Raw genomic sequence first — 27,123 nt, 5'->3', positions numbered from 1 at the left:
CATGCACACAGTATTATGTCCCATAGTGGCCCCTGCCAGGGTGTGATCCTCAGCTTGGGACCTCCTGCACAACATGATTCCTCCTTCTATATGCCTCAGATTTTATTAGATTTTCTTCCCCATAGGACACCTATGACATGTATATCCGCATGTTCACAGCCTTAAGTTTTCAGGGTTTTTCTTACAATTACTGCCAGGTGCCCAGGTGCTTATACTGCGCTGGTCCTCAGGGTGCGGCTCCATCCCCGGAGATGCTGTTACCTGGGATATAGCTCATACATATAAATATCCTCCTCCAGAGAACCTAATAACACAGGCGGTCCCCAACTATTCATGTCAAAACATTGCTGCAATGTCACACAGCGAGATGAGGATACAGATGAGCAGCGCTCCGAGCTTCTCCATGCTCACCTTATACATCACCTGGACAGGTGGCTTCTTCTCTGTCCACCTCTAAAGCTAAATTCATGATTCTGCTTATTCCTACTACTAGCGATGCTTTATGAGATTAGATCACGTCTGACAACAAGATGGCGCTAACCTGCTGTCTGTTTTTTGAAATCTTCTATGTAGATGGATGGAAACATTGTTTAAAAGAAACAAAAAAATCTTCATGCCACTTTTTACTTAGGTTCCAACTGTGACTTGCTTACAGCCAATGTACACTTTAATATAGTGTGTATACTATACCTATATACTATACCTATACACTGTATAGGTTGTAGTGACATCATCACTACGGCGTGTGACATCACTGGTAGTAAGGTGCCAGACCCAGGTCTAAAACTGGAAGTTCCAGGGTCCTAATGCAAATGGTATCAGTGGCATCTATAGTACTAATGTATTACATGGTAAAGGGACAACAGTCCCCACAGGAACCTAAGGCTGCGGCGCCCCCTGTACTTACACCACTGATTCAGATGTCGGCTTTACTACTCTGGCTTTTGGCTATGCTGCACAGATTACATCATCAGGGTAAGAGCGAGGTCGACGATGAAACAAAATGAGGACAAATACCAAGATATCCTTAAAAAATGTTTATTTAAAAAAAGGAAAAAAAACCCAGAAAACTCATATTGATCATGCCTCAAGTCAACGAAATGTTCAATTCTGTATCTGAGATTATCCAAAATGTTGTTCTCCCAGCTTTAGAAATATGCAGATTATTTTCATTGGTCACATGACCTCCCGATTTTTGATGGAAAGTGCTTAAAGGGGGTGTCCTACTGAAGATATTTTTGGCATGGGGGTAGGTGGGATCCTACTACAGAAACCTCCACATCCCTGTTAGAATCAAGGGGCGATGGTTGTAGGAAAGCAAGGAGAAATCCTGCATGGTTGGCCCATTACAGTCAGTGCCAGTATCTTGTATCGATTGATCAGACCCCACTGATTGGATATTGATGGCTATATACCAAGTCTTCTCTATATACCGTCATGTCTTCCCTAAGACAACCCCTTTACATTTCCTTAATAATAAAATATGTACATTTTGAAGGCCTAACAAGGCTGATCCTTTCAGTCCACGTGTGGCTACTGACTCATGGCCATCCCATTGACCCCAATGGCTAAATAAGTAAAAACTGGATGGCAATGGTCACCTTCACTCGTCCTCAAAGACCAAAAATGTTCATTGTCTCCCTGTGAATCCCTGGGAACATATGACTAGAGGATCCTTATAATAGTAGGTCACATCTGGGTCCATATTGGGTAATTGAACTGATCTCGTATTAAGATGTAGCAGAGCTGAAGTTGTGATTTAACTGTAGATGTTACCTGCAGTCTTATATAAATGCGATATTGCAGCTAGATGTAGTATACAGGATATATTCTGCCTCTATCTGTTGTCTAAGGCTGGATATACCCTCAGTGACAATAAATCTACAACCATCTTGAAACCATTTGTATCTATGGTTGTTGAGTGTACCATACTGTCGCCTATTTGACCAATGTATCATTAGCCTTTCTGAGTGCTCGGGGCCCTATGGCAAGTATGAAAATGCCCCCCCCTATTATGGTACTGGGTTATGTTGACCAGCAAAAAGAGATGGATGTTTGTATCCAGTTTCCCACCATTGCAGCTCCTCAAGAACAAGACCAACCAAGTCGAGGCGCTCTCGCTCGCTCACTCTCTCTTTCTAATGGCCCCTTAGAAGTTGCCTAAAAGGGCCAAACCCTCTGGCTGAAGGACTATTCCAAATCCCAAGTTGTATGTGCCATTGTGTTTATGTAGTTTGCATTTCAGGTGCCATTTATGTGCAAATGTCCCGGTCCCTGACAACTCTTATGTCCCAGGACGCGTCATATCACCATTTTGGACAATCTGGCTACAACACAGCCCCCAATTCAATTATGAAGTAAAGAAAAATACTCTCTGACCCCGTCGGCCAGACTGAAGGTGTAAGAAATGGAAGCTCACAAAGGTCGAGTGTTTAGAGTGAGTCTTTGTTCCCCACTTGTTGTGTCGTCACTTCACCACGTATGGGTACGAGAAAGAACTTTCCACTGTACGGAGAAGAGCAAGGACACGGCATAATGCACAACAATACACGTTATATGTTACACAGGTTCCTGCAGCACCAGGTCCTCAAACATAAGGTAGCACTTCAGTGATTGTGGCAAGTTAAAGGTCCTCACTGCTCGGAGCCTCTGGGACCCAAGGCTAGATCGTATTCGGAGGCGGCTTAAGTGTTTTAATGAGCGAGGCTGATGAGAGAAGGACTCAATCCAGGCAATGAACCCAACCTGGGAGGCAAGGCGCTTGGGGGGCAGGCCAGTTTTCTAGAGCAAAACAGCAAACGTATAGTTAATGAATCACATTTTATTTCATGACAAAATAGGTTACAATGAACTCTGTCCACATGTTACATTACTTATCCTGTACTGATCCCAAGTTATATCCTATATTATACTCCAGAGCTGCGCTCACTATTCTGCTGGTACAGTCACTGTGTACATACATTACTTATCCTGTATTATACTCCAGAGCTGCGCTCACTATTCTGCTGGTACAGTCACTGTGTACATACATTACATTTCTTATCCTGTATTATACTCCAGAGCTGCGCTCACTATTCTGCTGCTGCAGTCACTGTGTACATACATTACATTACTTATCCTGTATTATACTCCAGAGCTGCGCTCACTATTCTGCTGGTGCAGTCACTGTGTACATACATTACATTACTTATCCTGTATTATACTCCAGAGCTGCGCTCACTATTCTGCTGGTGCAGTCACTGTGTACATACATTACATTACTTATCCTGTATTATACTCCAGAGCTGCGCTCACTATTCTGCTGGTGCAGTCACTGTGTACATACATTACATTACTTATCCTGTATTATACTCCAGAGCTGCGTTCACTATTCTGCTGGTACAGTCACTGTGTACATACATTACATTACTTATCCTGTATTATACTCCAGAGCTGCGCTCACTATTCTGCTGGTGCAGTCACTGTGTACATACATTACATTACTTATCCTGTATTATACTCCAGAGCTGCGCTCACTATTCTCCTGGTGCAGTCACTGTGTACATACATTACATTACTTATCCTGTATTATACTCCAGAGCTGCGCTCACTATTCTCCTGGTGCAGTCACTGTGTACATACATTACATTACTTATCCTGTATTATACTCCAGAGCTGCGCTCACTATTCTGCTGGTACAGTCACTGTGTACATACATTACATTACTTATCCTGTATTATACTCCAGAGCTGCGCTTATTATTCTGCTGGTACAGTCACTGTGTACATACATTACATTACTTATCCTGTATTATACTCCAGAGCTGCGCTCACTATTCTCCTGGTGCAGTCACTGTGTACATACATTACATTACTTATCCTGTATTATACTCCAGAGCTGCGCTCACTATTCTGCTGGTGCAGTCACTGTGTACATACATTACATTACTTATCCTGTATTATACTCCAGAGCTGCGCTCACTATTCTCCTGGTGCAGTCACTGTGTACATACATTACATTACTTATCCTGTATTATACTCCAGAGCTGCGCTCACTATTCTGCTGGTACAGTCACTGTGTACATACATTACATTACTTATCCTGTATTATACTCCAGAGCTGCGCTCACTATTCTGCTGGTGCAGTCACTGTGTACATACATTACATTACTTATCCTGTATTATACTCCAGAGCTGCGCTCACTATTCTGCTGGTGCAGTCACTGTGTACATACATTACATTACTTATCCTTATCCATACACAGCAGTACGAATATAGACACATAATAAATGACAACTACAAGGTATCGGGTCCTATTCTGGTCGATTTAATTGAAGCAGAATGAATCGGGAGCCTCCATAGAGATAACATTTGGATGTCACTCCGAGTACATTCCGCTGCAAAATCGGCCCCACCTCAGACGCTGACTTGGTCATGTGTATGCGGTCTAAGTGTTCCTGCCATATCCAGTATATCTGATACTCTGCACTTACCTTGTTCTTATACGTAATGTCAGCGCCCGCCTGTACAAGGAGCCGTATACACTCCAGCTGACCACTGCACGCCGCCAGGTACATCGGTGTCACTCCCCAATTGTCCTGCAGGTTGACATCGGCGCCGTGCTGCAAAAATCAGAAGTCGCTGATATCTCCATGACGTTACAGCACAAATTCATTACATGCAGCGTGACAAATGCTAAAATATTGCGGATTTAACCCTGTAAGTGCTGGATAAGTTTATGGCCATGCTACAGATTTGTAGTGTACAGGCCCATAATACAGAGGGGTGGGCATATAGCGTATCATGTCTAAGCCTGGCAGGGTGTCCGGTAGTGGCTAACTCCTCTCACTCAATGACAACACATACATGCTTGTCCAAACCAAGTGTGCATGTATTTAGGGGGGCTGCAAAGAATAGCTATGGGTATATATAGAGTATAGAAGATTATAAGTCACCTGTATTAGCAGGAGGGCACAGTCTGGAAACAACCCAATGGCGGCGTGTAAGGGGGTGCCCCCATGCTTACAACAGCTGTTCACATTGGCGCCATGCAGCAAGAGTAACTCCATCGAAACCCTTTGTCCCTTATAGGCGGCCCAGTATAAGGGGGTCTTCCCATAATAGTCTTTCCGATCCACCAACTCTTTGTCTAAAAAAATTGGATGAAGAGAAAGACATCAAATCTGGTACAAAGGAAACTGAAGCAGCCAATCCGATCCCAGCTCCCATTCTGCAGAGTAATTGAATGCAATGCCTTGATTGGCTGTTTCCTGCCCTCACCTGAGGTGGTCAGTAGCGCTCGCAGCTTCTCCACGTTGCCCCTGCTGGCCTCGTAGTGCATGTCAGTCCATTTGTAGTTGTAGCTCGGGGCCACTTGGTAATGTCGCACTTGGGTCTTGGTGCAGGGACTTCTGGACAAGGAGCTGATGTAGAAACCCATCTGTCTCATGGGTCAAGGACAAGGTCTTCATCCAGCAAAATCTAAGAATGAAACAGATCATGTATAAAAGGATAGGGGGCAGGGCGGACACTTAAAGGGAATGTGTCATCTAGCCTTAATATCTGATGACTAGAACCCAATACAAATATGTAAGAAAAATATCCGTATCTTCTGGTTTTATCTCAATGTTATTGTATTTTCTGTACATGATAATGGAGGAGTCATCTTCCCCAAGCTGTTCTGGACCAGTCTGTAGTCTGGGGGTGACTGACCTCCATGGGAATGTGTTGTGGGCATACTCTGTGACCTGAGGAAGGGGCTGTAGCCATCGCCTATTGTAAACGGTGGATCCTGTGTTATCTGTCATTCTAATCCTGCCTGTGATAGTGAGATGACTTCTGAGAAGTGATCTCTACAGAACAGGAAGCGCCAGATTATTGTGACGCTCCGGGATTTGGGTGCGAGATTTGTAAAGTAATTTAAGTCTTACCAGGAAAGCGACTCTATAGTTTTAATGGATATCCCGATTTTTCCACACCTCCCTTTCCGATTCTGTCTCGTTACATCCTGCCCCCTCCGGACCCTCAGCCAATCACTAGTTGGGGCAGGTAACTACCACTTGTACCCCTATCTGAAAGGAGTGAGGGTCACACAGGTGCACTGCTGCTCCATTCATTGGTTATCCCATAGAGATAGTATGACCACTGTTCCACTTGTGGGGGTCCATTGGGTTTCCTTGGATCCACCAGATAAAATGATACTAGGGGCCCGACCTCCAACAACCCCTGAGTAACAGACCATAGTACCCTTCACATTTGGGTGTCTTTTGCTGCACCATGACTATATGAGAGCCTGGGCCCACTGGAGGATCCTCTGGTAGTCTGATGGGCCAGTGCGACACAGACACCTCTAATGGGACATGCCGTGTCTTTGCAGTATACAATAGGGGAGCTTTTACCCCTTTAAATCCTTGCAATACCCAGGAAATAACACATTTGCAGCATATTGTTATAACTTTGCATGATGGCCTCCCTCTGTTATTCCTCCTGGAAATGCATAAATTGACAACTGCGTATTACCTTGCATTGTCCAGTCAGTGCTGCCAGTGCCAGTGTGTTTAGGCATGTACTCCTCTGGCATTGGTAACACCCAGTTGTCAATATATTCATTTCTATGGGGACTTGCAGAGCGATGCAGCGATGCTCTAGAACACAAGGACTTATCAGGCACAGAAATAAAGAAATGCAAATAATCCAGGATCACCAATCTAGTATATGAGCAGAAATACAAGGTGACAGACATTACCGGGAACTATCATGATGGGTGCCGGGCACGGTCTCCATGACTTTGGCCATGTTTACACTGTTGGTGGTCACTGGATTTGGTCAGTAGTCACTAGTGGCCCCTAGTATTCAGGTCACTGTGGCCTCTGGTCACCTGCTTACTGGACATTACTGTTTTGATATAGCCACAGAAATGTTTCTTAAGGATCGCAGAAATGCAAAATCTGTAACCCGGTCCCCCCCCCATCATGTGCCATTTATATCATTGGGGGTTCCTGTATGAGTCACGGTGTAGCTGCTAGATTTCTGTCCCCGGTTATAGGTCATTATTACTGTGACAGTCCTATCACTGGTCAATATGGTCCTGACTGCTCGGCCTCCCACTGTGCAGAGTGACAATGTCGCCAATCCTAAGCTCTATGATATTTGGCACAATGCTTCAGTTACCCCTCTAGGTCTACAGCCGGGGGTCTGCATGTCCCAATGCCCCCCTTACTATGTGATGCTATCTATACACACACAGCTCAGAAGCAATGATCAGCGCCTCACCATCCTTGTGTTAGCTCAGTAGGGGGCGTTGTCCTCTCCTCTCTGTCATCTGTGATAGATCAGTTATTGTTCTGCAAAGCACCAGCTCCAAGTTGCCTATTGTCTGTGCAGAGGAAGCCTGGCTGTGTGGGTGGCACAGCTCTGTGATCAGTATTGCCCCCCCTGAGCACACAATGGGGGGCATGATGGGGGTCCTCCTGCGATCATAGCTGTGGATGTGTCAGTATGCAAAGGCTGGTGCTAAGGCAGCGCTTGTGGAGGCTTCTGATATCACAGGGTACAGATGCCAGTGTCCCTGGTGCCCAGTCTGGTCTATGAGCGGATGCTGTGCCTGGTGTAGCTGGTTCAGGGCCCTCTTGGTATCACAGGGTACAGGTGCCAGTGTCCCTGGTGCCCAGCCTGGTCTATGGGAGGATGCTGTGCCCGGTGTAGCTGGTTCAGGGCCCACCTGATATCACAGGGTACAGGTGCCAGTCTCCTCGGTGCCCAGCCTGGTCTATGTGAAGATGCTGTGGCCGGTGTAGCTGGTTCAGGGCCCTCTTGGTATCACAGGGTACAGGTGCCAGTCTCCCCTGTGCCCAGCCTGGTCTATGGTAGGGTTCTGTGCCTGGTATAGGTGGTGCAGGGCCCTCCTGGTATCACAGGGTACAGGTGCCAGTCTCCTCAGTACCCAGCCTGGTCTATGGGAGGATGCTGCGCCTGGTGTAGCTGGTGCAGGGCCCTCCTGGTATCACAGGGTACAAGTGCCAGTCTCCTCGGTGCCCAGCCTGGTCTATGGGAGGATGCTGTGCCCGGTGTAGCTTGTGCAAAGCCCTCCTGGTATCACAGGATACAGGTGCCAGTCTCCCCTGTGCCCAGCCTGGTCTATGGTAGGGTTCTGTGCCTGGTATAGGTGGTGCAGGGCCCTCCTGGTATCACAGGGTACAGGTGCCAGTCTCCTCAGTACCCAGCCTGGTCTATGGGAGGATGCTGCGCCTGGTGTAGCTGGTGCAGGGCCCTCCTGGTATCACAGGGTACAGGTGCCAGTCTCCTCGGTGCCCAGCCTGGTCTATGGTAGGGTTCTGTGCCCGGTGTAGCTTGTGCAAAGCCCTCCTGGTATCACAGGATACAGGTGCCAGTCTCCCCTGTGCCCATCCTGGTCTATGTGAAGATGCTGTGCCCGGTGTAGCTGGTGCAGGTCCCTCCTGGTATCAGATCTGTTACTGTGCCAGTCTGTAGAGGTGCAGGCGATGCCCAGGGCACAGCTTGCTAGTATGGTGGCTCCTCCTGGCTTCTCTAGGTCACGGGCAGCCTGTCCCTGCTGCAGCTGCTTCCCCCGGAGCCCTGTCCTGTGTATAGGGCCTGTACAGCGGGTGTAGTGGAGGGTCACACCCGGGCCCGGCACACCCGACTCCAGTCCTTGTGCAGGGCGCAGTCCGCCGCTCTCCGAGGTGCTGAAAACACAGGCGATCCGCGCATGCGCAGCAGTCACTGCCAGGACAGCAGACACATAATGGTGCACAGTCACCGCCCAGAGCTGCACAGACCCTGGATACAGGGGGGTATAGTGTATATGGGTGTCATATCATACTGTGCCTGGGTGCAATATACATATAGTATGTGTGTCATATAATACAGTGCCTGGGTGCAATATAGTACATGTATATATCATGGATAGAATATATGTGTGTAGAACATGGTTACAGTATATGTATATAATATGTATAATGCAGTTATATTATACATGTCTATAGGTGTATACATATATATATAACCATATTACACACAATATAAATATAGGTTCGCGTCTGAATGAGTTTGCCTTGTCAGGGCAGGTACAGGACTGATCAAATGTATAGCAAAGAACTTCTGATTTGTATGTATAGATGATATTAGTTTATAGTAATAGTAGTAATGCTTTTCTGCTGTTTATCCCTTAGCGCTGTGTGCAGGGGCTCCTATGTTTTCTATCTTTATATTTTGCTATGCTAGTTACGCACTTGTTCACATTGGGATGCTCAGTCTGAATTTTCTTTTGCAAATTATACACACACCATATATATATGTATACTATAACCTTATTATATACAGTACCCGTGTTATACACACATACTATGTATATTCTATCATTATATAGTATACACATGATAGCCATATTATACGCATACTGTGTGTATACTACCGTATATAGTAATACATTGTGTGTGTATAACATGGGTACTGTACAGTATATGTATATAATATGGTTATAGCATACATGTATATAGTATATCCATGTTATACTTGAATAGATAACTATATATACTGTATATATACACACACACATTCATACTGTATAAGTTCCTCCTCCACCTCTATACATATCACTAGACCGATCACACAGGGTTGTTGAGGGTTAATAAGACGTGCACCTCTGTAAGGGGCTGTTCATATGGTGTATTTGGAAGAGGTATTAGAGGACGACATCCACCTCATTTTCCGTGTTCTGCTCCCGGTTCCCTGCGGTGTCTAGGTGGAGCAGGGGTTCAGGTTTCCCCTGTGACTTTCCTTGGCTGCTGAGCTCTGGGGTGTGCGCCCTGTAAAGATGGAGCTGGACACTTTTTTTTCAATGTCCTGGTTTAATCTCTGTCTCCCATTGCATGCAATACTATATGAACCAGCACCACAAGTGGGGAAGTTTGTGCACCAGAAACATATGCAGCTGTGAGCGTCCGCCATAGATTCCAGCTAGAATTTAGGCCAGTGTTGTGTACAGTAGGAGACATTGGTCAGACCCAAACTTCTGCTAGGCCTGGTCTACGGTCTGTAAAAGTGGAGAGGCCAATATAAAAGCGACAAAAGGGGCAAATGTTTGTGTATAAAGGGGCTTGTGCCGAGATCTGCACCTTTTTGAACCAGGAAACTGGCACGAGGCCTAGTAAATCCTCTCCATTGTGTGCAACTTTAGGCATGTGCGTGGAAGGAGGACATAGCAATCGTCTTCGTGCCCATTCACACAGGAATTGACACCCCACAATTGGAAGCAATGAATCAGCATTTAAGGCTCACATTGTGGAAATGAAGCCTAGTCCGTGCTCAGGAGAGAGCGGCTTCTGCTTCATGGCCTAGTAATGTCGCGTTATTCATCACAGCCTATTGTCAGCTTGATCCCATTAACGTGAATAATGTGTCTTGTATATACTTCTCTATACATGTGTATATTATGGGCACAGCAACTCCATATAGTATAATCTATACAGAGATCATTAGAATTGAAGGGTCACAGCACAGTTATATCTCAGACATTATAAAACCTACAAACGCACTTTTGGTTCCATTGGACACTAAGGTTGCAGAGCGATCTCTATTATTTCCAGAGAGATCACTGGTTGGAAACACAGTTGTGATTTTTATATACGGCCGGTTCCGTGTGGTTTCTTAGCTAACCACTTTTTAATGCGTATAGGTTTCTGTTGGGCGGGAGGGGAAACCGAACACAGATGTGAACTGATTAGAGATGAGCGAACACTGTTCGGATCAGCCGTTCCGAACAGCACGCTCCCATAGAAATGAATGGAAGCACCTGGCACGTACACTTTGCCGGCGGCCGGTCGCCATGCCAGGTGCTTCCATTCATTTCTATAAGAGCGTGCTGTTCGGAACGGCTGATCCGAACAGTGTTTGCTCATCTCTAGAACTGATATCAATATAGTCAAGCGTGGCTGCGCTACTTAGGAACTTGAGGTCGGATAATCCACACTGGAATAAAATATCAGATAGACCTCTCTTACGTAGAGATGAGCGAACACTGTTCGGATCAGCCGTTCCGAACAGCACGCTCCCATAGAAATGAATGGAAGCACCTGGTACGGCGACCGGCCGCCGGCAAAGTGTACGTGCCAGGTGCTTCCATTCATTTCTATGGGAGCGTGCTGTTCGGAACGGCTGATCCGAACAGTGTTCGCTCATCTCTACTCTTACGCCTTTTTGTCGTGTATTCGAGTGCTATTAACAGAGTTGGTTGAGCAGCGTCCACCGGATTACAACTCTTCGGTCGAACCAAATGCAAGAGAGGGTGATTTGGGGACACTTTCGCAAAAACTGGACCGGCTGCGCGCTCCCTCAGTGGAATCAGATTCAGGTACCCAGATGTATCAGCACAGGCAGGTTTATTATAAGATAACGTGTTTCGGGGTTTTGGTACTCGGGCACCACCCCCTTCATCAGATCTTTAAATTCAGTGTTTGAGTGTATACCATAAACCTGGCCTGGGAAAATTCAATAGGCTCCTGACCATCATGGACATGGATCACCACCCTTGGGTGAATAGTAATCCAAGGCATCATGGCGGTGCCCACCTACTTCCAGTTAATGCCCATGATCAGAGGGGACTCTGCTTTTTAGCAGGCGCCATATTTTGTGTATACAGCTCCTATGCAGACCTATGTATCTGGACACAAGACAGATTTTTATTCATGCCCATTGTAAAGTTTTCATAGTACCTGCAAAAGTATACACGCCCTGGATCTTCCAACTTGCAGATAAAGCATCTCCCCAGTCATCCGGGTCGTGACGGCACTCTGCGGTATACGGCGGTACAATCAGTATACAGACCAGGGCTTGGAACATATTGACTTTATTGAGTAGCTTGTGTAAGGACTACTTTGTATCGCATTAGATGTATTTTGTGTCGCGTCGTGTTTTACATTCACAAACAGTTTTATCACTTCACAGATTCAACAGCTTTCCGACCATTGTCTAACAAGTTATTCGGATCTCGGAAGATTCACTTTCAAGTTTTATTTCTTCATATTAGGTTAACCACAAATTCTAATTAATTTTTTACGAAAAACAAGGCAGCACAAGTGAAAAGCTGGGAGCCGGACGCGGGAATGCATCGTAAAAACTAGTACCAAAAAAAAAATCCAAAATAAAAACTAGATGTGAGTATCCCAGGGCCACGTGCCGCCTTAAAAATAAATTACAGTCCTCCTTTAGTCATTAAATATCTTCTGTCTACGGTATTTACACCTCCAGTTCAGAGCAGCAAAAGACATGGAATCTAGTCGAGCGCGGCGTCATGACCCAAACTAATAAATAAGCGTCTACCATGAGATTTAGTGCAGTAATGAACCCTCTATGGCCCGAGCGCAGCCAACCAGATCTTACTTCAAGGGCACGTCCACCTTCCAAACCAATCTTATTGCTCCAGAGTGTCCAGAACGAAAAATAAAGCAACTTTGCAAGTACTTTGGATTAAAAATCTCCTTCCGTTTTCTGTATACAGCTCCTAGGAGACTGTTACATCTCCAAAAAATCCCCCTTTGTAGTCTGATCCTCCCTGACTTGTATCTGTGCTTCAGGTCTTAAAGGGGTTGTCCAAAACCAAAGAAAGTTGGATAGCTCATCAGTAGAGACGAAGTGTTTCAAATACCTCCGCTCCCATAGGAATGCATGTAAGCGGCCAAACACCAAGGGGTTAAGCGCCGGCCGCTAACACGCATTCCTATGGAGCGAGGTATTCGAATTAACACTACTCATCAGTGCAAGATCGGGTGGTGTCCAACACCCAGACCCCGCCATGATCAGCTGCCTCAGCTACTGCAAGCTGTATACAAGGTATATGGCCAGAAGCATCTGCTCATATCCAAGTGCATGGTTCCTGGCGCCACCACTACAGTGCACAGAGCTATATACACTGCATATTGGTCCATAGAGTGTAGTGGAGACGTCTGGAGCCGTATACCTTGTCTATGGCTTACAGTGGCGGAAACAGTTGACTGGAGTGGGATCCAAATATTGACCCCCTATCCAATCTGATACCAATGACCAATACCAGTCACCAGTATCCAATTTTCCTGGGACTGGGACAATCCCTTTATATACATACATGTGGCAGGTTAGCAATGAGTAGGGGACAGATGGGAGGGAGTATGACAGCAGGATCAGACTACACAGGGGCTTGGTTGTAGTCTGTAATCATGGAGACACAGTTCTGTACCAGAACTATAGACAGAAATTGATTCAAATTTTAATCAAAGTTGCTTAATTTTTTTTATTCTACTTCATCAGATCAGATTGGTGGCACAATTGTACACATTCAAGGAAGAACTACCAATATAAAAACTATGCTGTGAAACAGAGTCCTGGGCAGAGACAGAGTGACGTTACAAGTCTAAGGTCTTCTCCTCTTCAACACGTCCTGTCCTACGTTCTGTACCTACTAGAGAGGCAGATCATGGGGCCCTTGGAGAGATAGAGCCCAGCCCCTGGTTAATCCCATACCCTTTAATCTCCTTCGGACCACAGCATGGACAAGACGTGTTGTCATGGAGGACCTACATGTTCATACACTGGTAGTTCTATAGGATGATCTGCTCCCACCCGCTGAAGCGGGCGCCAGAAGAAAGGCAGGTCGGCTGCTAGAGCTCAACAAAGGAAGACTTTTAGATCCTTCGGGAAAAGGTGAACGAATAAAAATATGGCGGCTACAAAGTAATAAAATTATACTTCTCTGATAGAATTAGCTTTACAATTGTTAAAAAATAAAATAATCTAGGTGGAAATAAAAGGCAGGAATGAAGGAGAAGTGTGAACTGGAGACCTTTCGTGTTAGTTACGTCCATGTAGGAGAAGGTCATGTGATACAACGTGTCCATAGAGAGTTCTATTGTTCCGTCAGTGCGGACAGTCTATAGGGCCGCCACCGGAACAGTCAACTCAAGTCCACAACGGCAAGTTCACCAATCCATTCTCAGAAGGCTAGTGAAGAAAACATGCCAGAAATGTAGAGTCTGCCTCGTGTCATCCTCGCGTCTCCTTCCATTGAAGATGATGGACTTGGCACATGGGAAGATAAAATCTCCTGCTCCTTCGTAACATGCAGGACGACAGGACAACCCCCCCCCCCCATCCATGGGGGTCAGAATCTTCTATAGCAAAGTTCTGATTGTAAAAAAAATTTCATAGAAAAAATATTCATTTTCACCATCAATTGTCTTCTGCGTCACCTGTCCGTCGGGAATGTGACCACGAGCCGCGAGGCCGTCTGTGTCTCCGAGGCAGGACGCTAAAGCGACAGTGATTTTATAAAAACCTTTCAGCTCTGGGCAAGAACCTGTTTTGTTCAGTATAAGGAAGACCGTCCATGTGTCTTGGTCACAAGTCGGTGACTTTGTTCTCCACGGCGGCTGCGATCTGCTGGAGTCGGTAGCCAAGCTGCATCTTTTGGGCTGTCGAGTCTTCTTCCAGCGCCGTAATGATCTGCAAGGGAGAATAAGAATAGTTTACTGACCTCACTAGACAAGGATAATATCCTGGCTACCTGCAGCCACCACTAGAGGGAGCTCAAGAGCTTACCATTTATACAGGAACTCCATAATCTCACAATATGTGGTAAGCTCCCTCTAGTGGTCACTATGGGGAAGGCATTGCCGAAAACTTAACAGGGAACAATAGATCAACATCAGGGTAAAACAAGGGGCTGTAGCCTAAAATGTTAGTGACCCAGGAGGGATATTACATAGGTTACTCTCGGCTGGCATCTAATGGCATAAGACAAGGTAACTTACCTGATCATAGTACTTATTAATATACTTGTAGAGTTCATGAAGAGCCACCAAGGAATTAAGTTCACCTGAGTAATTCTAAAAAAAAATATAAAATAAAAAAATTATTAAAGTTTTTTTGTAATAAATTTCTGATTGTAGATTTTTTTTTATTCTATTTTCTGTCCAGGATTATGGGGGCGGCCATCTTGTCTGCTCTGTTAACAGCATTTAGAGATCTGCTTTACAGCAAAGTCCTGGCCATAGACAACAATGGTCTGGAGCCGACCAAAGTCTATGGGAGAGTTTTCTGCTCTGTGCGGGGAGAGGGAACACAAACTGTGCCATCATCTCTAGTCCATAATGATGGGGCAGTGGTGTTATCTATAGAGGTGTAATCTTATCTGTGATGTAAAGGAGGTCACTGCTGCAAAGAAAAGTAACAAATAAGATACCAGTCTAAGCCGAAGTAGCAAAGATGTCAGTACAGTCAGGTCTCAGGTGTGTCTGCACCCTCTATGGCCCCCAATAGCTACAAGCCTGGTAGTAGGTCATAAAGATAAGTGGACTCGTACCCTAGACAGCTCGGCTAATGCCGAATTCATCTCCTGGTCACTGGCCGAGATAGTCTGCCGGATATCAGCGTAATATCTGGAAAAGAAGACAGAATGACATTAAGATAATGTATCAAGAATAAATGTCACCAAGACAGGCGTGGGTGAAGTTCTAGGTCCGGGCTCACCTCTCCACCATCTGCTTGTACCGTGGGATGTCCCGAGCGTACAACAACTTATTAATGGGAGAATCCTGCGGGAAAATAAAGCAACGTTCAGATTATGGGCACAGATCTCATACAGGTGACGTTATGGCAGTTCTATCTTTACCAGGACCAGCTCTTAGGCACGTGGGGGATCCAAGACCTGAGGGTACTGCAGGATGGCCAAAAGGCTTCCATATGGGAACAGTGATATAACCAGATCTTAATGTGCTGGATTGGTTACAAGTTTTCCCAAATTTCTGGGGATTCACCACCCACAAATTATTATTCCCAGGAGTCTTGTCAGGCCTCAGTGGTGACCCCAGGGTGCGCGACCTTGCAAAAGTTGCAAGAGCCTGTGGATGAAGAGCGGGGGCCATGAAAGGAGAACGGACACTCAGGAGAGGCGAGGATAGAAGAGCATCAGAGTCTTTTTGGCTGAACCTCCCCGGGGTCTCCATGGATTATACCCTGGGGTCAGAAGAGATCAGTGAGTATAACACCATCAGTTAGGTTTGGTCTGAACCGAGTCTTGCAGTGAACCTCAAGTGTTTGCAAAACAAATTTTGTAAAGTTTATCTAGTGTTCAGCTCCCGGACCCCAAAAAAATCTGTAACCGTGCCCATATCTGTATGATGTGCCATTTATAACAATGATGTGTCTTTGACCCCCCCTAATGCACTGGGATCTGGGTGTGACAGTTACCTCTGGACCCCCATATGGCTATCCCAATGGTTGGGAGACCTCGCTGTCATATTCCTATGAGCAGATTGCCTAGTTTCCGGATCTGGATATCTATTGAGGATCTTGGTACTTACCCGGCCCAGCTTATGATCAGCAATGGTGCAGGAGTCCATGAAGGTCTGAGCGATCACAGACAACACGGCGTCCACATTGTCCGAGGTCTGCACGTCAAATACAAACTGCGGGTTCTTGATGATGTTGATCCAGAACCTTAAAGGTAAACTAACATAGGAAAAGGAATTAACCATTTCTATACAAGAATCCTCCAAGCTCTTGGTTTCTCATAGATTGGATACGACCAGTGTGTGGCCAATAGTTCAGTCGCGGTGGAGATTCAGGATCGCTTCTGCTCTTTACCTGTTGGTTTTCCAGATGTGAATGGTCTCTGGGTCGGCGATCCCATGGTGCGTCGCCTGGTCGTCTAGCAAGTCAAAGAAATACTTGACGGCGAGCGGCACTGGACGGCTGGTGCTGAGAATAACCTGGAACAAGTCATCTACAAACTTCTGCAGTGTGCCCTGGAAGGAAATAAGATCAACGTAAGGAGACGACCCATCGCAGGATGCCACTGCCCCACCATGATGCTTCTAGGTCTGTGGTCTCTTCCCCAGGTCAGTGACGTTCACACCCCCTGCCATACACATGATGTAAATGGAAATGTGATCCATGTATAGGCGATACGATTCTCCCCTCTCAGGAATCCTTCTCTTACTTTCATAGACAGTAGACGTGTCAGGTAGATTTCCGGGATCGCTTTTGCCCTCTCCCTGTCCCGTAGACTCCCTCTTCTGTGCTTTGGTAGCTCTGGCTCATCTGTGGGTTTCACAAGGTGCCACAATTTGATGCCCCCTTCATCGGCGTCCTCCAGCATCGGGGTCTCTGTAAAAGTAAATACTACATGTCTTGTCTAATACAGATAAATGCACCTAGTGGGGTATTATGCACATATATAATCAAGATTTCACATAGGAGGTAGCGGGGTGTCTCAGTGGTTAGTATTGTGGCTGGCTCAGTGGTTAGCACTGTTGCCTTGCCATGAGAAGATTGCACAAAAATATACATTACTAGCAAAGCTGTGAGGGGCTTAATGGAACGATGGATGGAGGAGGCTACGGAAGGGCAAGAAGGATGGGCCTTGACCGACATGTCAAGGAGAAAGGTTATCCCCATGGTTTATATGGACATCATAAAGGGAGCAGTGGAGAACCCTAGTGTCTTCTAGTCTCATGTTACATTGTATAGACATTAACACAACCACTTTTTGCATTTTGTAGACTCTGAATGCAATTACACAACCCACCACTGGGAGCGCTGTAGAGGAGGAAGGACCGGGAGTTCCAGTGAAGTTACTGGACTGTGATACCATCACCCAAGTGAAGGAGAAGATCCAAGAAGAAGAAGATCCCCAACAACATTGGCCATGTAATGTGTATAAGGTAAAGGCACTCACTCTCTCCTGGGATATAGTCGTGGTTTTCTGGGTGGATGTGTTTGCTCAGTCGAGGAACCAGCGCTACAGTGGCTGCGTCAGGAACCTGAAATCGAAAGCGAAGACAACTTTACTCCAATATCCGAATCTCCAAAGTCAAAGCTCCAACGACCAATATCCGGCAAGTCCTCACCTTGTAATGCTGCAGGGTGTTTATCCTCTTCCATGACCCTTGCACCACTGAGGTCAGATCTTCATCAGACAGGATGAGATGTCCCGCCAGCCCCGATCTCCATTCTGTTGTGATCAAATTTAGAAACAGACTGTAAGCGCTCAAAGAAAATAAAAAATTCTGAAGCCTACAAGTTACATAAAGATGGACGCACCCAGGTCAAGGCTCTCCGGGCACGGACGCAGGCAGCAGGGTGTTCCTTTATAAACCTGGTCCAGGATCTTCTCCTTCACTTGGGTGATGGTGTCACAGTCCAGTAACTTCACGGGGACTCCCTGTCCTTCCTCCTCTACAGCGCTCCCAGTGGTGGGTTGTGTAATTGCATTCAGAGTCTAGAAAATGCAAAAAAGTGCTTGTGTCAATGTCTATACAACAATACCATGAAGAACTAGAATACTCTAGAAGATTCCAGCACTCACCAAGGTCTTGTACTCCACGTCATCCCTCAGCAGACGGTTATCGTTGAGCGTATACTTGGCTTTTCCCGTCACACAGTCCACCGGTCCTTTGTCTACTTGATGTTTGATGCCTCGGAATAACATGTATAGTGGTTCTCCGGCCGAGTCCTGATACAGAACCAAACCGCATTAAGGTCGTATAAGCCAAGTACATTGACACTACTTTGACATGCCTTGCAATTTCTTATACATACCCTCACAAAGGAATAAAGGCAGATGGACATCCAGTTGGTCAGCAGCTTCTCCACCACAGTCTCGGTCCTAGAAAGAGTCACCAAAAGCAAAAATTATAGAGCGCTCCCCTTCTGGGACCCCTGGTGGACCGAGCCCAACCCCTATATTACATGGCAGCCAAATAAGACCATGTTTTTTGCAGTAGTGATAGTATTGGCAACCAAAGAAGAAGACAACCTCATCCCTGGCCACAATCCTCACCTCCTCAACATCAACTTGGGATTCTTGGCAACGTATTGCTCAACAAGGTCATTGAGAAGGGTCTTCAAGATGTCTGTGAAATATTCCAGCTTCCCATGAAGAGACACAGTAAGGAGAGAGGCCACGTACGCCCGGTCACGTGCCGAGAAGGTCCGCTGGCTTTCCAGAGTGTGGATAAACTGCGGTGGTGGAAGAAGATGGAGAGTAGAAGACAGTCATTGACTTGTAGGTGTATTAGGTTGTAAGTTTATGGGAACTTCTAGAGTTTATACCTTGGTGAGGAACAGCTTGCTGTTAAGGAGGTTCGAGAGCTGCACCAAACCCTGCTCCACCGTCTGTCTCCGACCTTCTGGGACATCCAGGTCCCGGTGTAGTGGAGACTCCCGGTGGCCGGGGAAGAATATCCTCTCTGCATAAGACTTGTAATCCAGGAAGGGGATCCCTGTGCCGACCAAGTCACTGGTGAGATCCATCATTTCAGTCATGAGATCTGTGGAAACCAAATAAAGTGATTTGTATACAAACGGAGTAAGGGTGCATTCACACTGAGTAAACGCTAGCTTATTCTGAACGTAAAACACGTTCAGAATAAGCGGCGTCTAAAGCAGCTCCATTCATTTCTATGGGAGCGGGGATTCATAGAAATGAATGGGCTGCTTCTTTCACTCCGTGCAGTCCCATTGAAGTGAATGGGAAGTGCCGGCGTGTACGCTCCGGCATGAGCAGAGCTAGCCGTATACGCCGGCACTCCCCATTCACTTCAATGGGACTGCACGGAGTGAAAGAAGCAGCCCATTCATTTCTATGGGGAGCGCTCGTATCCCCGCTCCCATAGAAATGAATGGAGCTGCTTTAGACGCCGCTTATTCTGAACGTGTTTTACGTTCAGAATAAGCTAGCGTTTACTCAGTGTGAATGCACCCTAAGACGAGAAGGACGTGGCCACCCATTCCTCCAAAAGTAGAAGGTAGACATGGCTTACCGGTAAATTCCTTCTTGCAGCGATCTCTGACACTGGTTTCCAGGTTTTCTAGCTGAATCTGAACTTTCTTGTAGTCTCGCAGAGCTTGCTTGCTTTTCCTCCTGAAGGCCATAGAAAGGACAAGTATGGTAGTTGTTATTGTGGTTGTCCAGGACTTGTAGACCGAATAAGGTGTGATACCTGGGACCCCCACAGATCAGCTGGTTGAAGCGGCTGCAGTATTTGGACTTGTGCTGCGGCTCCATCACTGAACACCAAGCCCAGTGCTGCACATTGTTTAGGGACTGCAGTTCAGTCCCATTCATTTGAATAGGACTGAGTCGCAGCTGTACCATGTGACTGATGAGTGCGATGTCATCAGCACTATGAAGAGGCCACACCCCCACCAATGACAATGATTTATCCTAAGGATAGGTCATCAATATATAAATTTCGGAGAATCCCTTTAAAGCAAACAACATTCCCATCCATTGTTACATTAAATGCATAAAATTCTGTCTTCCCGCAGCTACCACTAGGGGGAGCCCATGAGCTTACTGCATACTGTGGTATCATAGATTTCAATGTATAAACTGTATGCAGTAATCTCCGGAGCTCCCTCTAGTGGTGGCTACAGGTAGGTACATTTTATTATTGATTGCTATACCGAAGCAGTGGGTTTGAAGATCTGTATCAGAGATAACTGGATATTTACTGTAAGTCTTTGCATGCCTTTACATGGACCCTCTAAGAGGTCTGGATAGGACCTACCTGTAGATTAAGACAATGATGAGAACGATCAGTGCCACAAAGGAAGCCCCGACCCCCAGACTGATCTGAGCCTCCAGGGGGAATGTCAGCTGGCTCTCCGTGTCATACTGAACCTTCCCAAGGACCAGATCAATCCCTCCAATCTGCACCTAGAACAAACCACACGAGGTCAGTCACACATTACTATCTCTTATACTGCGCCATGTCCAGTTTAACCCCTTGTTAGAGATGAGCGAACACCGTTCGGATCAGCCGTTCCGAACAGCACGCTCCCATAGAAATGAATGGAAACACCTGGCACGGCGACCGGCCGCTGGCAAAGTGTACGTGCCAGGTGCTTCCATTCATTTCTATGGGAGCGTGCTGTTCGGAACGGCTGATCCGAACGGTGTTCGCTCATCTTTACCCTTGCTCCCAAAAACAAAAATGGAGGCATCCTTACTGTAAACTCAGGCAGGGAGTCCACGCCTTCTCTCTTGGATGGGTAGCGTGGGGTCGGCTGCTTTTCGGGAGGTTCACAATACAGGTGGTTACTTGTCAGGGTCTTCACTGTGCACACCCCATCCCCAATCATTGCGATCATCTCTTCTTTAGTAATGGCCAAATCCAGATTCTCTCCCTGGGAAAGAAAAGCAAGAAGTTAGATCTGAGCAGAAGACGTGAGTCCCACCTCTGAACAGGTCCTATTTTTTGTCCAGTAGATTCAGTTTAAAACAACGGACCCCCCAATGGATTCCATTATAATGAATGAGGACTGTCAGGTTCCACGTGTGACCACTGTTGTAGTGTTCCACCAACGGACCAGAACAACGGACAGACTGATGCTAGTGTAAACATAGAACTGGATTTTCGGCCCCTCTTATTCCCCGACACACAAGGAGCAGAGACATGTAGGACTCCATGTATAGTGGTTTAGCTTCATTTATAGAAAGTTTCCCAAATGTTGTTACCTCCACGGAGATGACACTGCCCGGCTTGTGCCGATAGGGTTTGGCCGGATCTTCGGCATTCAGATGCCTGAGCACCGGGTCGGGCACGTAGGTAAATGGCGCAGAGTTGATGACGGTGAAATTAAAATGAAGATTATCCAGGACGAACTCGACGTCAACGCGGGTGTTCCAGTGTAAGGGGTTAATGGCGGGTGTCCGACACAGCAGCAGGAAGGAGGAATTCACCTGGCAAAGCTCTTCATACTGCGGAGAGGCGGAGATAGCGGATTAATAAGCGGCTACAGGACGGTACGGCCAATGTTAAAGGGATACCCCATTACTAGGACGTGCGTTACGGCAATTAAGATGGAAATCCCCCCTTTAAATATACAGATATGGACTGTAGCGCCACCTGCTGGACAGTGCAGAGCGAGCCTTCTGGGCATTCTGTGTCCGGAACAATACGCCGCTTTCTCCCAAGACTTCGCCTCCGTCTCCTTTCCATTGGGGAAACGGTGACCCGGATCTTTGGGGCTTGTACTACATCCAGATTCTGTCCATACACCAAAATCACCCGTCCTCCACTACAATAGAGAACGCACAGTGTTAAAACAGTGGGAAGGGGGATTAAAGGGGGATTCGGGTAACTACAAGTTATCATACATAGAAATGGGGGTAACGGTCTGATCGGGATTCCAACAAGGTTAATGGGGTTGAACAGAACGATGGTATGGATTCCTGCGGTGTCTTTGTATCCGAGGCCACCATTGGTTCATTAACCCCTGCATGCCTGCTGGTGACTGAGTATCTATTACTTGGTAAGAGCTATAATCTGTAGTTCCCCTTTAATTCAAGCATGTTAAGGACAACTTCTGAAGACTTCTATACCTGAAGAAGCTCTTGGCAGGGCTGGCAGACGTGATGTTTGGGTCGGCCGTGAAGGAGAAGAAAGCGTCAGGGAAGCTAAAGACTTGTTCCCCGTACCAGGCGGTGACCCGGAGGTCGGCGGTGCTGTTGCTGGATGCGGTCAGACATTCCATTAAGTTTTCCTGAATCTCCGAGGAGCTGAAGAGACAGAACAAGGTATAAAGCCGACTTGTCCTACGTGATGTATTCTCTGCATCTTCCCCTACTAGTCCAATAACGGAGTCCTGTTCTTACTCTGTGCTTTTGGGGAGAGGGTCTTGTCCTTTCCATGGGGCACGCGTCACCATTGCTTTCCATGACACTGTCCCTATTACGTTCATTCATACCCTCATGAACACAGATACAAGCAAGGGTAGGTCCTGAAATACTCTGTGCTGATAGAATGCCCTGCAGTCTTGCTTGGGTGTCCCATTGTATCCAACAGGACCTCCAATGTTACCTCCTAGTATGTAGGCAGTCATCTGACAACAGGACAGGGGTGGGCTCTGGGATTTGCAGAAGACACTTAGCCCAGGTATTTAGAAACAGGACTAAGTCACCAAATTAAGTCAAAGCCAAGCTTAGGGGGGCAAAGATGTTGTGTTGGGCTATAGGATATTTGGCCTCGGCTGACCCTATAGGAGATAGTCCTACAACATCTTAAGCTGAAGGTGGAGCTGGTAGAGAGGACCTCTTCCTTCCAGACTCTTCATGGACTCACATGTAACAGGGGATATCTCCAATCATTACTCGGGTATCGCTCGGACGCCCCGTGAGAAGTTTGGATCCTGTAATGGTCAGTCGGGTTCCTCCAGATTTTGGGCCACGAGATGGAAAGAATGAAGACAGAATGGGATTCTGAAAGAAATAATGTGACTTTCATTGATCATACATTGAGAGTCTTAGACAATTTTGTGATCTGTTCACGTTCTTAAAGGGGTTGTGCGGGAGGACACTAACAATGGATCTAGTGCACTACAAGGGCCAACTCATTGATACACACACCGATCCCCCATTGTGCCAATTGTGAGCTTTTCATAGAACTGATGGAGGACCAGAAGTCATCTAACTTGGCTTGGTCTCCTGATACTCAGACTCTTCGGCACACGACAGACTTTGCTCTACTCCGCATAGAAGGAACAAAAGAAGAGCGGGATCCACCATGTACAGAAGAGCTGGAGCATCAGATCAAGCTGCATTACAAATCTGGTCCCCCACAAGGGCTATGAACATCTCAAAATCTGCATGACGGGTAACTGGCCGGTCTTCTAGAAGTTATTCCCCATCAGAACTTCTCCAAACAACCCCATAAACCTATTTTACCAATCCTGCCAATTTCACCGGACCAACCAACCATCTAATAGCCTCCAGGTCTCCCCCAATGTTACCTGATAAGTAAAAACTTGGGTGGAAACTCCATGCAGCCCTCCAGGGACCTCTACCAGAACATGGCCGGGCCTCTCAGACCAACTCTTCCCTGCCACACAGACGATACTGCAGAAGACAAGACAAGATATGATGAGGACATTGAGAACTTCACTTGAACCCACCAGGCCCCATGAAGGGGGCGACATGACATATTGGAGCTTCTGGTCTCCTATGTTTGATGACGCCATCTTGTTATCCATTACCTGCTGGAGATCTCGTATTTCATGAGGTCCACCTTACAAGGGATATTCGCCACAGATACTCGGTCCAGAATGTCTTCCAGTTTTTGCCCCAAGTTGGAGCCGGTGATTGTAATTCTTGTCCTTCCGTCTACAGGACCTGAAAGTGGCTCAATCTGAAACAAAGATGACATCCTAGTTACTATGTCCAGTTATCCAACCGGTGACCTCAATGTTCACATGGAGTCTCATGGCTGGAACCCTTCACTAACCGAGTGGATAAGAGGTGCAGGACACGTTCCTTCCACCTCCTCGGTGCAGGACTCTTGGTACATACAGCTGGGGTGCTCGCCTCCACACCACACACAGTTATACTTGGGGTCGGCGGTCTGACATCGGCTGCAGTCAGTGTGTCCCACAGAGCAGTTGTATAGGGTCACTAAGGTGGAAAGTTCCATTATTGGTCTGGATGGTCAGAGAAGATCCTACTAGTCTAATGAAGGTTGAAGATACTGGACATACCATGGAGATCCTCATAACTGTCCACACGCAGGTCCGGATCCCTCTGCACATAGACCATAGCGTTGAACTCCGGCTGGGGTGCAGAGTAACTGTACTGCAACAAGAACAGAGGGTGATGGAACGGGGCAGGGCGGACGCTCACACAACATACCGTATGTACTCGAGTATAAGCCGACCCGAATATAAGCCAAGGCCTCCTTGGTCATAGAGGCGCTCCTGTAGGACTCTATACGAGTGGTTTCCATTCTAAAAATCTGAGGCCTCCTAGTATCTGAATGCAACATAACAGTGAACGAGGCTTCCCCAGGTTCAAACATAAGCAGTCTGTAAGGAGTTCCAGGAGCAGAATCCAAGACAATCAGCTGAGCCCCCTTAGGGCAAGATCACACAATGGATTTTGTAGGGTGACCCAACATGTAAAGTTTGCTTTTGGCCGAAAGATTTGCTACTTTATTCACTTTCACTGGAGGTTTGAAAGGAATCTGCCCAAATATCGTGCAGGACCTTTCCTTTCTAATTCTCTAGAGAATGAAGTACAGCCATGTTCTTGCTTTCAAGAAGCTATAGCCAACCCACCAAATAAATTCTGGAGATTATGTCTGGATGCTTAGCCCACCACCGAGAAGAAAGCCAAGTGAAGCCAGAAGAAGGCAAACCAAATGGCCACCAAATGCAATAAAAGGGGACTGCAATGGGCTCCCTGCTAACCCCAGAAAAGTCAACTGAACTCAATGGAGAACCGCTGACATGATATTACCCTCTCTGTAGTCACTGGTAGGGATCTTTGCTCATACACAGGGTCCAAAGCTATAAAACACTCTGCTGACCTGTGTATACAGGCACCGCAACAAAAGGGACTTGTGAAAGAAATCTCTACAGGTTTGGCAGCTTACACCTCTATGGAGAAGGAAATCAAAGGAGTGAAGCACTACCAGCCTTCCATATCAAATAAAGGGAATAGCCAAATTATCCCAATGGGACGCTACTCTACCGAAAGAGAGGTTACCCTGTGTAGTAATTGGTAAGGGTCTTGGCTCGTAGACAGACTCCAAAAACCTCTTACGACATCTCAATGGCCACTGTGATCAAGCCATTTTTTCAGATTTTCCCTTGCCCATCACATCCTGATGTTCTTACTTGGTGTAGTTGACATGTAATATAATAACTGGACATGTCCCTAGAGTCCGTCTCCACGTAGGCGTCCGTTATCAGCGTCCTGCCTTCCAGAATCAGGACGCACTCATAATCCCATCGAGAATCCTGTAGGAGATCATCGTATTAGTGTCACATTCACAACTTTTATCAAACATATGCCCAAAATGCAAACTATAGGTGCAACTTTTTGTGTTTGTAACCCCGAGGTGGGCAGCAGAGAGTCCTATAGGATGCCGACCTGTAAAGGGGGTCAACATTAAAAGGGTCCCGCACAGCAGAAGGAACCATTGGAAGCCGCTATGAAAATCAAGGCCCTCGGCATTATCTGTAAGAATATTGGGGTTACCTGGTACAGGTGGAAGTTTTTCCCAACTAGTGTTATCTTCCGCTCCACATTGACTGGTAGTAAAGAGGGGCTCTGAATACTGTGCACACAGGGGCAGGCCTCCGGACCCCAGAAGAGCTCCTCTTTATTCTATCAAGAGAAAAAAAAATTACTTGCAAGATTTTGATCCACCATAAATTTTGACCGTAAACTAAGCAGGGATAGGTGTGAACCTTAGATGTCACAGTGACACAGTGCACCCAACACCTAATATGTGGTATCCTACAGAGCTCCCCCTGGTGGTGACTGCCAGCCGCCTGAATTTTATGACTGGGAACTCGGGGTCACAATAATGGGAGTTTAACGACTACGAAGACATATTAAGAAATCAATCAGCCCAGGGTTAGCTGTCCCAAGTCGTGAAAGCGTTTCCTATAACAATGTGACAGATCTTATTGTTTAAGAGGGTCTCGACTTCAACCTAAGCGATATTGTCCTTGAACACAGCGTCTTGTCTGAGACATGGCAGCTCGGTGCCAGCTGGCTCCCCTGGCAGTAGAAGGTTTTCACAGCAGTGGGATGTGCATGCCAGAGAGATCTCAAATAATGTGTCCCGGCTCATAATTGTCCTCAGCGTGAGCCAGCTGGCGTCCCTGCAAAGCCCTCAAAACGTTAACAATTCTTCACAGAGGCGCTGCCAAGCTGGAGACAGGGCATTGTACGCCACGGTATTATCAATTAAGAACAAGATCCTTCACCAAACTCAACTTTTAGCAAACTTGTCCAATAAATCTCCGGTCCTCCGTCCTCGCGCTCACAGCGGAGGACACTCTTGTAAATTTTATGGCGGCTTTAATCCCCAGAAACTTTTTACTGAAATTGGATCATTTATAGGATCTTAAAAAGCAGGTACCAATGCTCGTAAAGTAACTCGGACTACCGCCCACCCTGCGGGGGCAGCACTCGGAGGATACAGAATGGACTGAACGTCCTCCATTCTATTTAAAGGGGACCGGTCCTATTTGCTAAAAAGATAACCATCACTTGTGATCGACTAATGTCTGGCTAACGCTGGAGGTGAGGGTTTCATTTCCCTACAGCGCCACCACAGGGTAGATGAAGTATTACACAACGTT

At 46.6% G+C, this 27,123-nt stretch overlaps 2 protein-coding genes across 2 annotated transcripts in view; both read right to left on the bottom strand.

Annotated features, from left to right (window-relative positions):
* Positions 1–2,174: 2,174 nt before the first annotated feature.
* On the bottom strand, positions 2,175–7,495 carry LOC142218747 (ankyrin repeat and SOCS box protein 11-like). The gene is made up of 5 exons (XM_075287645.1): positions 7,252–7,495; positions 5,260–5,460; positions 4,935–5,128; positions 4,473–4,601; positions 2,175–2,781 (listed from the first exon to the last, which is right to left on the bottom strand). Exons 2-5 carry the CDS (start codon positions 5,426–5,428, stop codon positions 2,560–2,562), a joined length of 714 nt encoding a protein of 237 aa, XP_075143746.1. The 5' UTR covers positions 5,429–5,460; positions 7,252–7,495; the 3' UTR covers positions 2,175–2,559.
* Positions 7,496–13,563: 6,068 nt separating this feature from the next.
* Positions 13,564–27,123, bottom strand: part of PLXNB1 (plexin B1) — an 84,324-nt gene continuing 70,764 nt past the window's right edge. The window contains exons 12-38 of the mRNA XM_075287474.1: positions 26,009–26,137; positions 25,645–25,767; positions 24,508–24,601; positions 24,258–24,424; positions 24,010–24,161; positions 23,767–23,872; positions 23,100–23,236; positions 22,361–22,537; positions 21,885–22,056; positions 21,494–21,736; positions 20,986–21,162; positions 20,544–20,692; positions 19,794–19,894; positions 19,084–19,301; positions 18,812–18,990; positions 18,571–18,637; positions 18,338–18,484; positions 18,073–18,250; positions 17,880–17,983; positions 17,708–17,792; positions 16,970–17,136; positions 16,615–16,775; positions 16,332–16,479; positions 15,499–15,563; positions 15,332–15,407; positions 14,781–14,855; positions 13,564–14,472 (exon numbers count right to left, since the gene is read on the bottom strand). Of these exons, the coding sequence (XP_075143575.1) occupies positions 14,368–14,472; positions 14,781–14,855; positions 15,332–15,407; positions 15,499–15,563; positions 16,332–16,479; positions 16,615–16,775; positions 16,970–17,136; positions 17,708–17,792; positions 17,880–17,983; positions 18,073–18,250; positions 18,338–18,484; positions 18,571–18,637; positions 18,812–18,990; positions 19,084–19,301; positions 19,794–19,894; positions 20,544–20,692; positions 20,986–21,162; positions 21,494–21,736; positions 21,885–22,056; positions 22,361–22,537; positions 23,100–23,236; positions 23,767–23,872; positions 24,010–24,161; positions 24,258–24,424; positions 24,508–24,601; positions 25,645–25,767; positions 26,009–26,137 (3,702 nt within the window). The 3' untranslated portion in view covers positions 13,564–14,367. The remainder of the gene's footprint in view (positions 14,473–14,780; positions 14,856–15,331; positions 15,408–15,498; positions 15,564–16,331; positions 16,480–16,614; positions 16,776–16,969; positions 17,137–17,707; positions 17,793–17,879; positions 17,984–18,072; positions 18,251–18,337; positions 18,485–18,570; positions 18,638–18,811; positions 18,991–19,083; positions 19,302–19,793; positions 19,895–20,543; positions 20,693–20,985; positions 21,163–21,493; positions 21,737–21,884; positions 22,057–22,360; positions 22,538–23,099; positions 23,237–23,766; positions 23,873–24,009; positions 24,162–24,257; positions 24,425–24,507; positions 24,602–25,644; positions 25,768–26,008; positions 26,138–27,123) is intronic.

This window comes from Leptodactylus fuscus, chromosome 9, assembly GCF_031893055.1.
Source record: "Leptodactylus fuscus isolate aLepFus1 chromosome 9, aLepFus1.hap2, whole genome shotgun sequence".
NCBI lineage: Eukaryota > Metazoa > Chordata > Amphibia > Anura > Leptodactylidae > Leptodactylus > Leptodactylus fuscus.
The sequence above is the reverse complement of the archived record's forward strand: the minus strand, read 5'-3'. Positions and strand labels throughout refer to the sequence as shown.